This window comes from Pelecanus crispus, chromosome 1 (genome assembly GCF_030463565.1).
Source record: "Pelecanus crispus isolate bPelCri1 chromosome 1, bPelCri1.pri, whole genome shotgun sequence".
In the NCBI taxonomy this organism is placed as follows: domain Eukaryota; kingdom Metazoa; phylum Chordata; class Aves; order Pelecaniformes; family Pelecanidae; genus Pelecanus; species Pelecanus crispus.
In genome coordinates this window covers 162,824,561-162,839,388 of record NC_134643.1, presented here as the reverse complement: position 1 = coordinate 162,839,388, position 14,828 = coordinate 162,824,561, and the positions used below count along the sequence as shown (strand labels likewise).

At 40.8% G+C, this 14,828-nt stretch overlaps 1 protein-coding gene across 3 annotated transcripts in view; it reads right to left on the bottom strand.

Moving 5' to 3' along the window:
• Positions 1-4,779: 4,779 nt before the first annotated feature.
• The window catches only part of EFNB2 (ephrin B2), a 41,969-nt gene continuing 31,920 nt past the window's right edge, over positions 4,780-14,828 (bottom strand). The window contains exons 3-5 of one of the 3 annotated variants that reach the window (XM_075721218.1): positions 7,651-7,743; positions 6,776-6,889; positions 4,780-5,162 (exon numbers count right to left, since the gene is read on the bottom strand). In XM_075721218.1, coding sequence (XP_075577333.1) covers positions 4,780-5,162; positions 6,776-6,889; positions 7,651-7,743 — 590 coding nt within the window. The remainder of the gene's footprint in view (positions 5,163-6,775; positions 6,890-7,650; positions 7,744-14,828) is intronic. The other 2 variants (XM_075721231.1, XM_075721225.1) reach the window with 2 other exon arrangements.

The following is a 14,828-nucleotide window of genomic DNA, read 5'->3' as shown; positions in this document are numbered from 1 at the left end:
CCTCCGAGTAGGCAAGGCTACCTCCTCTGAAGTGACTTATACAGCCGTGAACGCAGGATTCGGCCCGAGTGATTTACTGACAAGCCAGAGGGTGCTCACAGGCTCCACGGTGGGCACTTACCCCTTCTGCTGGACCCAGTAACTCCCCCAAGGACATCTGTAGCAGAGTCAGGAGGAGAACCGAAGTGCCACTGTGTGACCTTCCCCTCTGAGATCAACTTCCAGCACAGATTCCGTAAGCCGGACCTGTCCAGAATGAGTTCGGTCAGCAAGAAGCCGTGCTAGTCCAACCGCTCAGCAGTCTCTCGGGCTTTCTGTAAGCCCCGTTTCGGAACACTTGTGCCATTGCAACACATACACTCCCTTTGCAGTAGTCAATTTTCCCCTGATTATTCAGAAAAGAAAAAATAACTTGACAAATGGGCATTGCGTGACCCATACTAGGAATAACTAGCTGCCTTTCTTCAGTGAAAACTCTGTGACAAATTGGCATCTGTTGTTAAAAGTGACAAATGCATCTCTCCTCTCTCTAGACCTTCCCACCTGTTGCTCCACGGATGAGCACACCATTTACGCACTGCGAACAAACTGAAAGGTGCTTCAAAGTGACTGGGCTTCGTCAAAACATAAAGCATCATTTATTAAATGAGAGAATCGGTTATCCTAGTGAAAATCAGAGCAGCGCAACCACAAATCTTGTGTTAAGTCTTGCACATGTTGGCCCCCGTCTCCCTCAACTTAAGGCGCAGTAAAGCAGGGACAGGACGATGCGCGGCCCCACTGAAAGAACCATGCGTAGATGTTTTGACTCTGCAGCATTTCTAATCCTTTGCCATTCTCCCAACATCTTCCAGCTCCTGTCCCTTCCTGCTCAGCCCTGCCACCCCAGGCTTGCCGCTCCCCCTCTTGAGGAGCAGCAGTGACAGCAACAGTGCCCAGAAGGCTCCAGGTATATTCTTTCCTTTGACCTTGCCTACAGTATAAATCCGCTCCGTAATGTCTGGGAATTACCTGTGTGGTTATAATCTCACCTCCCAGATCATCCAGGCAACCTGGATACCGCACCTGACTGAAGCTCACTGACTTCCAAGGGCATAAGACCCCCATGTGTTTTTTAAAATCTGCTGATATACGTAAGAGAAAGTCTGGGAAAGAAGTAAGTTAACAGAAGTCAGTGTATTAGAAGGAGCTTGCTTTCCTATAAACCACTAGCAATCAGGGTGGAGAGATGGGGGAGAGGAGAGAGAGAGAAGGAGGGAGGGAGGGAGTCTTGGTGGCTTTATTTATCTTTTAAAAAAGAAAAAAAATCGCAAAACAAAAGAAGAAAATACTTAGAAGGCAAGGTTCCATAGGAAAAAAATATTTTATTTTTTTAAGAACAAATTCAGTTTGAAACAGACGTGGAATGTGATTTTCATAATTTCCATTTTCTGGGAACTAATTGCAATGTGGAACTAAAGCAGATTTCAAACTTATGACCGGCTAATTTTAAAATGGAACAAAACAAACAAACAAACAAAACAAAACAAACAAAAAAAAGCAAAAAAAAAAAAACCAGAAAGAAGAAATTATTTATAACTCAAGCATAATACTGTGTTACTTACAAACTGGACAAAGAAATTCTTAAATAAATATTCATGGTACACAATTTCAGCACAAATATGCGGCAATTTGGCAACCTTTTATACCATTTTTTCCTCATTACAGTGCAAAGGGGAATGACACTGCCTTTAAACAAGCTGTAGCTAAATACATTGCAAAATTCAAATTTTATACAAAACATCTTGCTCAGACTTTATAAAAAACCAACATTGCTCTATATACACAATCTGGTTAAGAAAAGCCATTTTTGTCTTGTTTTCACGTGGGTTTTTTTTTTATTATTTAAAAAGGTGAATAAGGCTACTGTAACACCCCAAATCCATATACAGTAAATCTGAACCTATTTACAGCATCTTCACTTAGACATGATGGTGCAAATTCCAAGTCGGGTGACTAGGGATGATCATACAAGCAAGGCATTTACAGTAACTTTTCAAAGCTGGACCAACGTCAAATAAAGGAACAGTTGGTAGATTGTCATAATTCTGCACCAGACACAAAACAGACGCACAGTACATTTTTTTTTTTCAATTGGTTGCAGGTTGCTCTTGAGCAATTCGTCTGAATTTTTTTTCACAGTTTAGTACATAACTAGAATGTAGCCAACTGATGAAGCGTAGATCTGATTTAATAAAAATCAGGATCAGTAAACCCATCTTTCCCCTTCCTCCCCTTCCCCCGAAATAAAATCTTAATGACTTACAAGAGAACCTTGTATGGATGGATTCACAGAAAGGAAGGGTTGTTGAAAAGAATTACATATGTACTGTAGTTAGTCACCATGGTAACCTTCCACAGAACCATGGGTTGGGATTTTTTTTGTTTTGTTTCTCTCTTTTGGACCAACATCCCAACATCATTTTCAGGTTCAGGAAAGAGAGAGAGTGATCATTTCTGTGACAGATTTTTTTTTTCTTTTTTTTTTTTTTTTCTTGCAGGTGCTCACTGGAGGTCTGAGAACCCCAAAATGCTGTTGCTACATTTTCTTTCCAAATCAGAAAGCAAAGTGTTACCATAGTAACATGACTATGTTAGAAATGTCTATTTGCATAGCACACATAAAAGTAGAGTTTTTTTTATTTCCTCCCCAGGGTGGGAGCTTTAGGGGACTAGCCATGCTAAAGAGAAAACTTTAACCTGAAAACCCCCATCTACGAACCTCAACGAAATCTACAGAACACATCAGCCCGTAAGGCAAGGGAAAACACAACACAGAAAATAAATGCCGGCACACCTTGTCATTGTTAAATACGTGATGCAGTAACACTGATTTCCTCATATCTTGGGCCTTGTATTTCCCAGTTTTCTCTTACGAGATGCTTTGGATTTTTTTTTTTTTTTTAATACGCTCCCATTCTTATTTTTGGATGGCTGATGTTTTTCCCAGAAGCAGTTTCTTTTTTTTTAAAATGTGTGTATATATATGCATATATAAACATATATACGTGTGTACATACACATATACACACACACATACATATGTGTAAAATGATGACAAGTTAAGACTATTTAATTGCCGCAAATGAATTTCACATCTTCTGGTGTAGATTCTGTGCAATCTCAAAATATATATTAGTAAAAAAACAAACCAAAACAAAAAAGTAGGAAAGAATGAACGAAAGCAAAACTCTTACTTTATATCCCTTGTGTTCTATACACCTATTATAAATAAGACATATCTTCCTTCTCCATCTCAGTGTCATAATTTATTTTATTCTTACAGACTGCAAGAGGTTTGCCATATGTGCTTTAACTTTGCAACAGAGCACCAATGAACGGCTGTGTCAGTCACAGTACCGACGCTCACTGTGCAGGGACAGCACTACGATAAACCAAAGTGTCAAAAGGCTCAGTCAGAAAGATATTCTGTCTTAAGAGATGAGAAAGGTTTTTCTTCCCGCCCCCCCAACTTTACCAGTGATAGAATTACAGCTCATTTGACCCATTGGCTTATAATCATCTTGGTCAGATTTGGCTCTCTGCTATTTTCTTAAATGCTTTCCCTGTGTTTAGTATAATGTGATAGTATAGCAGCTGAGTCTGCTCACAAGTCATCCAAAGCAGACTACATTTTCACTACAGCTTCAAAGCTGTATATTTTATTGCCAGTACCACAACAGCCCTGCCCTAATATATCCTCAGCGGCCTGCTATTGTCTTGTCCTCTCCAAGCTTGTTCACTCACTAACAATACCCCTTTGTTCTATTGTATTGAAGGTACTATTTTTTTCTGCACACTGGTATTTGATAACCATGAATTCCTTCAAATGCAGCCCTAATCCACTGCGTGTTATCGTGCCTCCTACTTGCCTCTTAAAACTTAGCATACCAAAGTGCTGCGCTACCTAATTTTTTTTTTTTCTTTTTTTCTTCCCAGCTTCTATTTTTGAGGCAGCAGTATTCAATTGCAACTGCAGTCAGCCCTTCCCTCCACCACCCAGTCCTGCTCTTGACTTTGTTGACAGCCTAACTTTTTGGCTGGAAGGCTCCTTACTATCAAACACAATTTCTATAAATGCATTACCCATTCAAGTGAGGCTGCTGTAGCGATGGATGCAGCATGGATCTCCAAACATTAATGTTCCATTAGTGATTCAGGAGGTGGAGTGAAAGGAAATCTTATGTGAAGGATGGCAGGGCCCCGGATAACAGAAACAAATGAAACAGTGACGGACTAAAAGCAAGAGAACTTTAACAAGTCTTACTTAGACACCAAGGTCTGTGTGACAAATCCAGTATGCACTGAGAGAGACACACAAAAGTCAGAAGATTGCATTTCAAGCTTGATATATCCTAGAGCACCTTCCCAGGATGCCTAGAGCTATTAACATCCACGGATCACTCCATCTTCCCTTGGCTTTTGTACATGCCTGAACGCCCGCAGCACATGGCTTTGAGGATGATGAATGTAACAAGAGTACAGCAATCAGAATGGGCATCTTCTACATAAAAGTCTTCCAGCTTTTAGTGAATATTTATTCACTGAGATAGGAATTCTACAGACTAGGTAAGCTGTCCAGCTTGCGTCGGCTCCCAGAGAAAGAGCTGTCGCCTTCTCCCCCCCTGTGCTTGAGTCAATGCTAGTGCACAAGGTGTCATCACAAACCCCAACAGAAAGCATTTGACCAGTGAGTTTCCTCTACAACTCAACTGTACCACAGAGTTGGTTGTGTGTTTCTCAGACCTTGTAATAAATGTTTGCCGGACTCTGAGGAGGCATCTCTTGAACTATGTACACCGGATGTCCATAGTCGCCGCTGACCTTTTCATAGTGGGGGCAAAAGACACTGTCTGCAGTCCTTAGAGGAATGATAATGTCACTGGGCTCAGAACCATTGTTGTTGCCACTGCGTTTCGGGGTGGCTAACGTACTAAGTGAGAGAGTTGTCGTGTGTTGCGGGGAATGCTTCCTGTGTCTTCTCCGGTACTTCAACAAAAGAACCACCAAAGTGATGATGATGACGATGAAAATGATGCACCCTGATGCAATCCCTGCAAATAAGGCCACCTCTGAACCCAGTATACTGGAATGCCCAGCCTTACTGCCATCTGTGCTAGATCCTGGAAAGAATGGAAATACAACAGACAAAAGTTATTGCCATCCTGCGACCCGTTTACGCTGCTTAAAAATGTGTAGAGTAAGCAAGACTGGAAGAATTAACTGACAGCTGAACTTTGACAAACCAATTACCCTGTTAGACAGCTAAATGCAAACAGCCGAAGTCAGCAATCAATATTAAACAAGACTTTGTGTCTGTTGGTCTCACTTTTGTGCTGCTTCCAAACCACCCTGTTTCATACATCATCATCCATCAGCGGCGAGGACTGGCACTGACACGGCAGCCTTTGATGCACACCGCATCTTTTAACAGATGCTGGCCAGCCCCAGCGGGCAGCAGAGAGGGGTGGGATAGGACTGCGAGGGGAAAATAACACGGGGAAATGACAATTCTCAGGACAACTGGTACTGTTCAGTGTCACACTGTTCTGTATTTTATCTTTCGCACATTGACAAGTTAAACTGTCTTAGTGCCTCTTTACGTGGACTCCTCTTGCTTGCACATGAAGCAAAGGAGCTTGAGGCAGTGTGGGAGTTCAGCAAAATGGCTATGGCATGTATCTGTTTGTATTAGCTTACATTTACTCAAAAGAAAACACCACCGTGCTTTTGGTAGTCAGGAAAAGCTCGCATGCTGAACAGCCTGTTGAATATTTGATGCCATCACGCTGTCATATTATTTGTCACAAAAATTAAACGAACGCTCACTTGACACTTTCTCACTTCAAAATTTGAACCGACTCCCCTCTCTGGATGCTCACTCACAGGTGGAAGAATGCCGCAGATGCTATGTCCACGTAACTGTGAACTTTTCCTACTGGAACCTCCATAGGAAATGGCTGAAGCCTGCCTAGTGACCATCCTATCAAAGATTCATTAGCCCAGCAACTAATGACAGAGCTAGCAAGGAAAACTTGCAGCCATTTTCGAGAACCCCAGAATCAACCGTCAGCAAGTTTTGCTTTGTAGCATTCCCAATTCACTGAACTTTCTTCCGGAGACCTTGGGTCTTAACAGTTTTTTTCTTGTTCACCTAATGTCTGAAATGCATCCTGAAGATACTTGTTTGGAACCATCTGTTTATCTTGTTTAGATAATTATTAAAAAAAAAAAAAAAAATCTTTAAATTTAGTGAAAGACCAGCCATTCATGTGTAGACTTTATATGGTCAGTTAAAAGATCAGGACATTAATTATAGATGCCTTGAAAATAAACTTTATAAATGGTTGTCGAGAACCACTTGATAATGTATTATACGGGAAGAGAAAGACAGAAAGACTCGTTCATCTGCCAGAGTACTAAATGTAAGGCAGCATTTACTATCGTAAAGCTGCTTAGCGAATGCCCTATCCAAAAACTTTCCTGTAAATGAGTGATATTCTCACAAGATGTAATTAACTTCTACTGCAGAGTGGAAAAGGAGAGAGAGCAGCCATTGCCAAAACTTGCAGCTCCCCGACACCATCCACTGGAGCATCAGAACTGGCTTTTGCTTCATCTCAGTATGAAAGCGTTTGTTTTTCTGGCACCTCAATGGTAAAATAAAATGCGTGTGGGGACAAAGGAGGAGACTCCACCAGAGCCCCGTCCCAGGCGCGAGCCCCGCTGCACCTACCTGAGTGGTCCTTCACAAAGGGGCTGGTGGTGGAACTCTTCCCGTTGGTGCCAGCTTCCTGCTCGGGGCGCTTGGTGGGATCCGTGTGCCGGGGCAGCCCCGCTGAGTTGGGATCTGGGGGAGAGAAAGATGGCTCATGCAGCTTCGGCGCTTGATGGTACAAAGCCTTATCAGCCGGCTCTAGGTACCTCGTGAGACGCGAATGGCTTTGAACAGAAGAATCTTTATGCAAATGTCTGGGAGATATAAGCACGTAAATTTCCTTTTAAAGCAAAATGGTTATATTAGTTATTATTTCAGAGGTTTAAATTGTGAGGCCATCTGCAGAAACTATAGGGACTCCTGTAATTGGCAAGAAAAGCTTTGCAGATGACATTTCAGTTTAACTGAGGAAGTTGATTGACTACTGAACCAACTTCTACTTAGAAGAATACTTCTTTCTTCCTGCACAACAGGTTATCTATATGTGAAAAGAGACAATGAACAAAAACCTCTCTGTAATCAGAATTCATAACAAGCAAACTATAGAAATATTAGATTCCCTCCTTTCATGTATTTTAAATAATTTTGAACAGCAGAGTTGTGGCTTTTGTTTTTAAAGTAAAAATAAAAATGACTGAAACACACTACTCCCAGGTGACCTTTCCTTCTAGGGATCTCTCCAATGAAGAGATCTTATTACACTAACCCTCCTCGTGTAGAAATCTGTCAGTAGCCAAGGAAGAGAAAATAGGCTTTGCTTTCAGACTATAAGGGACGAATGACCACACTAGACTCGGTTGGCTCTCTGCTCTACACTGCTAAAAGAAGCCTGAAAACTAAAAGGACACCGAGACTGATCAAAGTGATTTCATGAAACAGCAGATGGTCTTTACCTTGTCCAACTTTCATGAGGATCTTCATGGTTTTTGTCTGGCACACCCCTCCCTCCTGGTTATCCAGGCCCTCCAAAGACCCATTTGATGTTGCTGATTAAAAATAAAAGAAAAATAAAAAAATAAAATAAATAAAAATCAGGAAATCAACAGGCAAAGTGATGTGAACATGAGTGTCTGAGAGCAGAAATCTTTCCATCTACCAGGACCTGTTCTTGTTGCTCGGGCTGACCTATGGAAAGTTGTGAAATGTTGAAAGCCAAAGGAATGAATACATTGGTAAGCCATACAATATATACAAATGGAGGAATGTGTTATCGAGGTTTCAGATTTACCCAGCAACCTTTTTTTCTACGCGCAATTGACTGACTGACTGACTGACTTGGACAAAAACACAACACCTTGCTAAAAGGTGATGGAGTCAGCTGAAAAGGAAGCCCTGGCAGGCTCAGAGGAGCAAAGCACTGAAAATTCACCCTTTTTTTTTCCCCCAACAATATCTTTATAATCACTACGTTACACCTGCTTCCTCTGTTACAAATCTCCTGCTGGAAGAAGTGAATGCATACAAAAGACCCAGGTGAAAGCTGAGATTCTGCACTGATTGGAAAACCATTTAATATTTTAAAGTACAATCTCACTTTTCTCAGCATTGAGGAGCCTCTGCGGGGGCGGGTGGCGGGGCGGGATACGCTCTATTCTCACGGAAACCTTTTAGCTCGTACAAACAAACGGGTGCTTCCCCCTGCGTTTATATTGTTCTCGCTTATCTAGGCGCTGGCTGGAACCGCGCAACCCAGCCGCAAGCCGACGCTGCAATGGGATTTGTGCGCGAAGCATGGCTCCCTTGGAGAATCCAAAATGTTGAGTCACGGTCTAGGGGTGCGCCACAGCTGCCGCCCGAGCCAGCTGTTGGTGCAAACCCCCCCCCCCCCCCCCCCCGCCCCCCCAACAGCTGCTGGAAAACTATTTGGCAGCTCCTCAGCCCTGGGCACCGCCACCATTCCGCCCCGCGCCAGGCACCGGCCACGTCAGCGTGCGTGCCGGTGCCCCGGCCACGGTGGCAAAGCAGGCACGTCCGCCAACAGCGGACTCCGGCTTCGCTCTTTAGGGAATGCACCAGGGGTTCTCCCGCCCCCGGGTTGTCCCCGGGGGTGCAAATGTCACCATCGTTTCTTAGAGCGGTTTACCCAAGGCCCGAAACGCACGTGCGAGCGGGCGCTCGCGTGCCCGCTGGCACCGGGCCACCAGCTGGAGGAAAGGAATAGAAAATGGGAGATAACGGAGCTCGCTGCCTGCCGCGGCGAAGTGCTTAAGCAGCGCTTTCCTGCCTCTGCCCCTCTCCTTTCAGCTCGGGATCTCATTCAACCAGGGCTTCACACTGTTGGGATCTTTGTTTTTAATTCTCGCTCCTTCTCTTTCACCTTCCTTGGGGATTTTCTTTCAAATGCAGCCTATGTATATCTCCTTTTTCCTTTACAATGTCCTCCTAGCCCCATGGCAGTATTTTTCTTGCTCTAATCTTCTCTCTAGCCGTAAAGATATAAACCCCATACCGCTGAACCCTGCTTCCTAGCCTTTGATCTACTTCTTGGTTTTGTTCCACTTCTGCCTCTTTTGTGACTAACTCGAATTACAGCCCCCATACAAACTTCCCAAATTGTGCTTTCTTTTCCTAAAATTCCCTTCTCCTCATACGTGGTCCCTCCTGGTTCCTCCTCTTGTTCCCTCCCCCCTGTAAAAACACGACAATGGCCGTACGCGCAACTACCGCTTTTTTTTCCAACTCGTAAAAAAGACTTTTTAAAATATAAAAGAGCACAATGAGTAATTTAAGACAAAAGCCGATCTGAAATGTGCCACTGAATTGCCAGGCTCAGAAAATAATGGAGACATATAGTTTTGTTTTCTTTTGTTTTTTCCAGAGGGAAAAAAAAATCAATACTAAGAACAAGTTCTGGACATAAATCAAATGTGTCTTTGCAGAAAGTGTTTTTTATGACCTATTTGCCAATGTACCAGCACAAGGACAAGGGAAAAAAAGCAATAAATAGAAATACCAAAGCTGAGCATCAGCTGAAAGTACAACTAATAAACACTGACTTTCGTCTTGCAGTTTCTGTTATTCTTCGTTTTTTAATCAAGGCAATGGGGGCTCACATCTCCTTAAACACCTTCTACTTGATTTTAATTGAATAGAGTGCTGCTTCTTCTGAACATCAATGCCTTTTTATTCTTTAAAGGCCTATCCATTTAACCCACAGAGCAGGAGACCTCAATAAGATGCAGAGGATGCAGTCTGACCTCAGTATAGAATAAGAAAGTAAGATGGCAAAAAGAATGCAAAATTACTTCAAATACAGTCTCCAAACGGGAAGGCCCAGATGTACAATGAGTCTGGTTGTGTGCCTACGCGAGCGCAATCTGCCTCGCCTGCTTGCTAAGTGAATGCTTTCATAGCTTTGATGTCAGATGAATGAATTTGCAGAAGTATTCACTTTTTCCACAATTCTTCAAGGGGTTTTCGGAAAGACTACACTATAGCTCAGAGTACAGGCTGCTACATCCCGAGGAACGGGGAATTTTCAAAGAGGAGCATTTCAGTGACAAAGTTTCCATCTCAGCTTCTCCCTGTAATTAAACCGACAATTACCCAAGGCCACTGGAGGAAATTATTTTTCAAAATTCACTAAGACTATCGAAATATAACCTCACATATCCCTAGTGTACCAGGAAGAAAGCGGGTAGCTTTAAACACATCGTTTCAAGCTTTGAAAAGCTGCATGGAGAAGAAGAAGTAATGTGGGACATCAGAGAAAACAGTTTCATACTACTAAAGCCCCTTGCCAGTTTAGTGTGCAGAAGTCAAACAAGGGAGCAAGTACAAAATATTCATCAAAGACTGTATATTGATGTCCAAATTAAAATTATATCCACTAATACGTAAGCTTCCCCACCACACTCACACTTCTGCAGGAAGATGATCCTATACCTAGAGCTCTGCTCACACTGAAAGTGTATTTTTTAAAAAAAAGTGTCTGTGATAAGAGTTTTGGGTATAAACACAGAAGCATAACACAAGTTTCTTGTGTATAAAACGGAAATGCTACTCTCTGGTGTGTTTGTATGATCAAACTTTAGACCTTCCATCCAGTTTATTTTTAGATACATACATAAAAAAAAGAACAGGTTTGGAATTTCTTATATTTAGGTCTAAATATGGATATATTTTAGAGGCAGTTACTCACACATGAACTACCATACATGGCCCTGTGCTAAGAAGACTAGCTACTACTTAAATATTAACATTAACAAACATAATTAATGATTAATATAAAGTTTCTCATGAGTATTAAATGTTCTCAGGATCCCACACTTCACTTTGTATTAATACAGCAACACACAGGAAACTAAAAGTAAGTACAATGTTGCTAAACAGGTAGCAAAATATTTTTAAATCTTTTGATGGATAGGTACGTCCGATTTTCTAAGACCTGTCCTGTTCCACTGGTGTCAATTGCAAAACTAATAATTACAGTCAAAAGCACACTAAATTATTCAGTCAACGCTTTATCCATACCTACAAATAAACACATATAATTGCCCTAAAATCTCCATTCATTTTAAGACTTTCTGACAAAATCATAATAATTTATAGGCAATGTTTACAGCAGACAGTCAAAAACGATGTTTGAGCTCCGTATACACAGGCACTGTGCATCTGCATTCCTTGAATACAACAGCAGATGCCATTTTATAAGGAATATAACTTTGGGGTTTCAACTTTCAGAAAAAAATGACGCATTATGAAATTATGGTTAAGAGTCTGCTGATAAGTACCTACTTTGGAGAAGCTAGTATACATTTTCAGTTTCGTAAAACACTGCTTTAACGTCCTCTCCCTTACATGAGAGGAAATGAAACTATTCAGACCAAAGAATTTCATTCAAGCTCTGCCTTCCCTTCTTTGAAATAGATAAATTATTAAAAAAAAACCACAAAAAAACCAAACAAAAAAACCCCCCTGGAACTCACGTAAATCAATGTATGATGTTTTACATTTATTTGCTTTTAAAACGTCACAAGTGTTGTTTATTATACAAAATGTATTAGTCATAAATGCAGAGGCAGGGAATCAGTGAGCGAAACAGAATCAGCTGACGGGAATAGTTCCTGGCTATGATTCTTATACAGTCCCCATGGAGAGGAAGTAATATTACATTTTAATACGTCTTCATTTGATTGTTATTACTCTGCCTCCCAGGAGGCTAAGCCCCTGCATGGATCTTGGCTGTTTTCAACCTATCAGGTTGGTAACATTGCTCTAAATCAGATGGAGAATTAAGCTGCTGGATTTGTGCCTGTATATAGATTTTCATTCACAAAGAGATTAGAAATGAAGGTACAGTCACAAAAATTCCACTTCCTTCACTCCTAAAAACACACACAATACAAAATGAAAAAATGCCATCACAATTACTTAAAAGAAAACACCAGCAGACAAAAATCTCAGCCTCTTAATTCTGCCACAATTATTACCCATACTTTTATGTTTAAAGATTATGAAAAACATTACCTACTTGCAAATTAAATGTCATATCCTTTGAACCAACACAACTTTGTAATACATTTATTTCTAGAGCTTGAATATGAAATGGACTACATAGGTGAAGAGAGAAATTATGCTTGTCGTACTTAATTTTCCTGTGAAAACTAAATGGACCTTAAACCACAGACTACAGGAATGAACTGATGGATGAGGGCAAAATTGGTTTTGTCCCCCCTTAAGTGTACTGGATGATACAAGCCATTTGGCAATGTATTCAAGACACATCATTGATGAGGTCATCAAGAATTAATTGCTGCTGGTGTGGATCTGTTAATAGGAAAATGAGAATTACAGGTTTCTTGAGGGTAGATCAGTACTGTCCAACAGCAGTGTTTTTCACCATTCTTTTCTTTACTACTGCCTGAATTCAGCATCAGAAAATAGGTTTCTCAAAATCAAAGCTAAATAAAATCAAATAACCCTATCTATCTCCACTTTTCCCCAGCTGTGCTTAGAAACGGAATGGAAAAGCCTAAACAGCAGCAAAAATCCATGAAAGCTTTAGATCCAACAGTAGTAAGAAGTTATTCGTAAAGCAAAGCTGTACTTGATCTCATATGCACTCACAGGATTACTAAGCACATGTAAAGCTTTTGAGGGTTTTCTATTTTATTAAGTAATAGAACACGATTTTGGCCAGGCATCGTGTGTTTGTGCTCTGACTGCTTTCATCTGCTTTTGGTCCTTTTAATGACTCTCTTAGTAAAGCACTGAATAAATAATTCTTCTTTCCCATAAATTATCTAAATTTATGGGACAGGTTTAAGAACACCAGAAATCACACACTGCGAAACCACAAATCACAGATCACAACACAGAGGTTGTTTCTAGACCAGCCAGGGATGAAGAACAAGGCAGCTGAGGTAATAGAAAGAGTGTTTTAATTAAATGAAATTAAATTCTTTTTTTCCCACTTAGTAGCAATGCCAGATCTGCATGGAGATCTGAAACAACCAAAAAAAAATTGTTCAGGCCACTTACCAAAGAACAGGTAGCTTGGCAAACACTACCTTGGGTGAGCTGCAGCAAGTTTAGAGAGGAGATAAATATACTAATTTCAACTACTAGCAACTAACGGTTTACCCTTACTTACAGTGACAAAAGATGAGACCGACACTGAAACCTTCACCTTTTCAAAAAATGAAATTGTCTTCCAAAATTTAACTATCAGTGGTCCCAAACCTGGACCGCAAGTGCTAAAACTTAAATGCATTATTAATAGTTGCACAGAGTACTGTCAACATGTTGTCTGTGTTTCTATCCACAGACTGGAGACCTCCTCTGTTTAACTCCGTGCTTGAACAATAAAATCACATCCTAACTTTTCTCCTGGTCTTCTAGAGACAAAGAAAGGATCTTTAATAAAAAAAGATAAAAGCCTGCTGAATTTGCTTAATTAATACAATATAGGACACCGAGACAGTCATGAAAAATGTATAAAAATGGTTTACCAATAATTTTGCATTTTTCTAACATGTCTGTTTTTTTGTTTATCTTACTGGCAAAGTCAAGGTGGCAGCAGAATTTTGAGGAGCTTCTCAGCCTAAAGACCATTCAGAAATTCTCATTCTTTCAATCTTATTCCACACATTTCTTCAAATTAAGATAGATTTTTTTCTTAAACTAAAGCTTAGGGAGTGTTTAGAAAGACTCTCGAAACCAGCCTTTTTTCCCCTCTATCCACACATGAGGCAAAACTTACATGTGAAGGAAAGGAACAGAATTCTCCCTTCTTTTCCACTTCTCATATCCTTGTTGTTTTTGAAATTAAATCCTATGTTCTATGTCTCAGGATTTATATCTAAACAGGATCCACAAATTATATTCTGCACAGCAAGTAAGCAGCAATGCCTCCCCCAGTCAAGCTAAAACCAGAAGAAAATGAAGTAAAATAAAAAACAGGCCTCTTCATGCCTGGAAGAAGGCAAAGGCTCTGCAGTGAAACTTTGTGATTCAATTTTCTAACCACTGCTCTAAAATCTATCTTGTCCAAATGCGAATGGCGTGACTTGTGGTACTTAGATGGGACTCACGATACAGGGGTCTTTACATAATTCCCCATAAAAGTTCCACTTGTATTCATATGTCAAGAGAGGGACAGATTTTATTACTCTTCCAATTTTTTTTGGAGGGGGTGCAATGTGGAGGTCACAAACAAGGCAGAGCCAATCAGTTCTGTACTGTAATATACCTCGGTATATACCAACTGTTTAATTCCAGGCACACCTCTGGAAATCCGTAGACTCTCCTTCCTGCATCTCATGCCATCCAACTGAGAAGGACCGTCCAAGTATTAAGCACAAAATAGGGAGAGAGTTCTTGTAAAGTTTCCTACAGTCACAATGATTCTATTAATTCCAAGGACACAGGGCATTATACAAGAAGAATACAGGTGGTAAAAAAAAAAGCTCTTTATGTCACCAAAGTCTGTCCATAACGGGAAAAAGAGACAGTGAGCAAGAGAGAGTTGGAAAGTATCAAAAAAGCTGTAAGCTCCGAGCGGTTTCTGCTGCCTATCATTTTAAAAACAGCACCACTTTATCTCTGGCTTAAGGAATACCACAGCTGA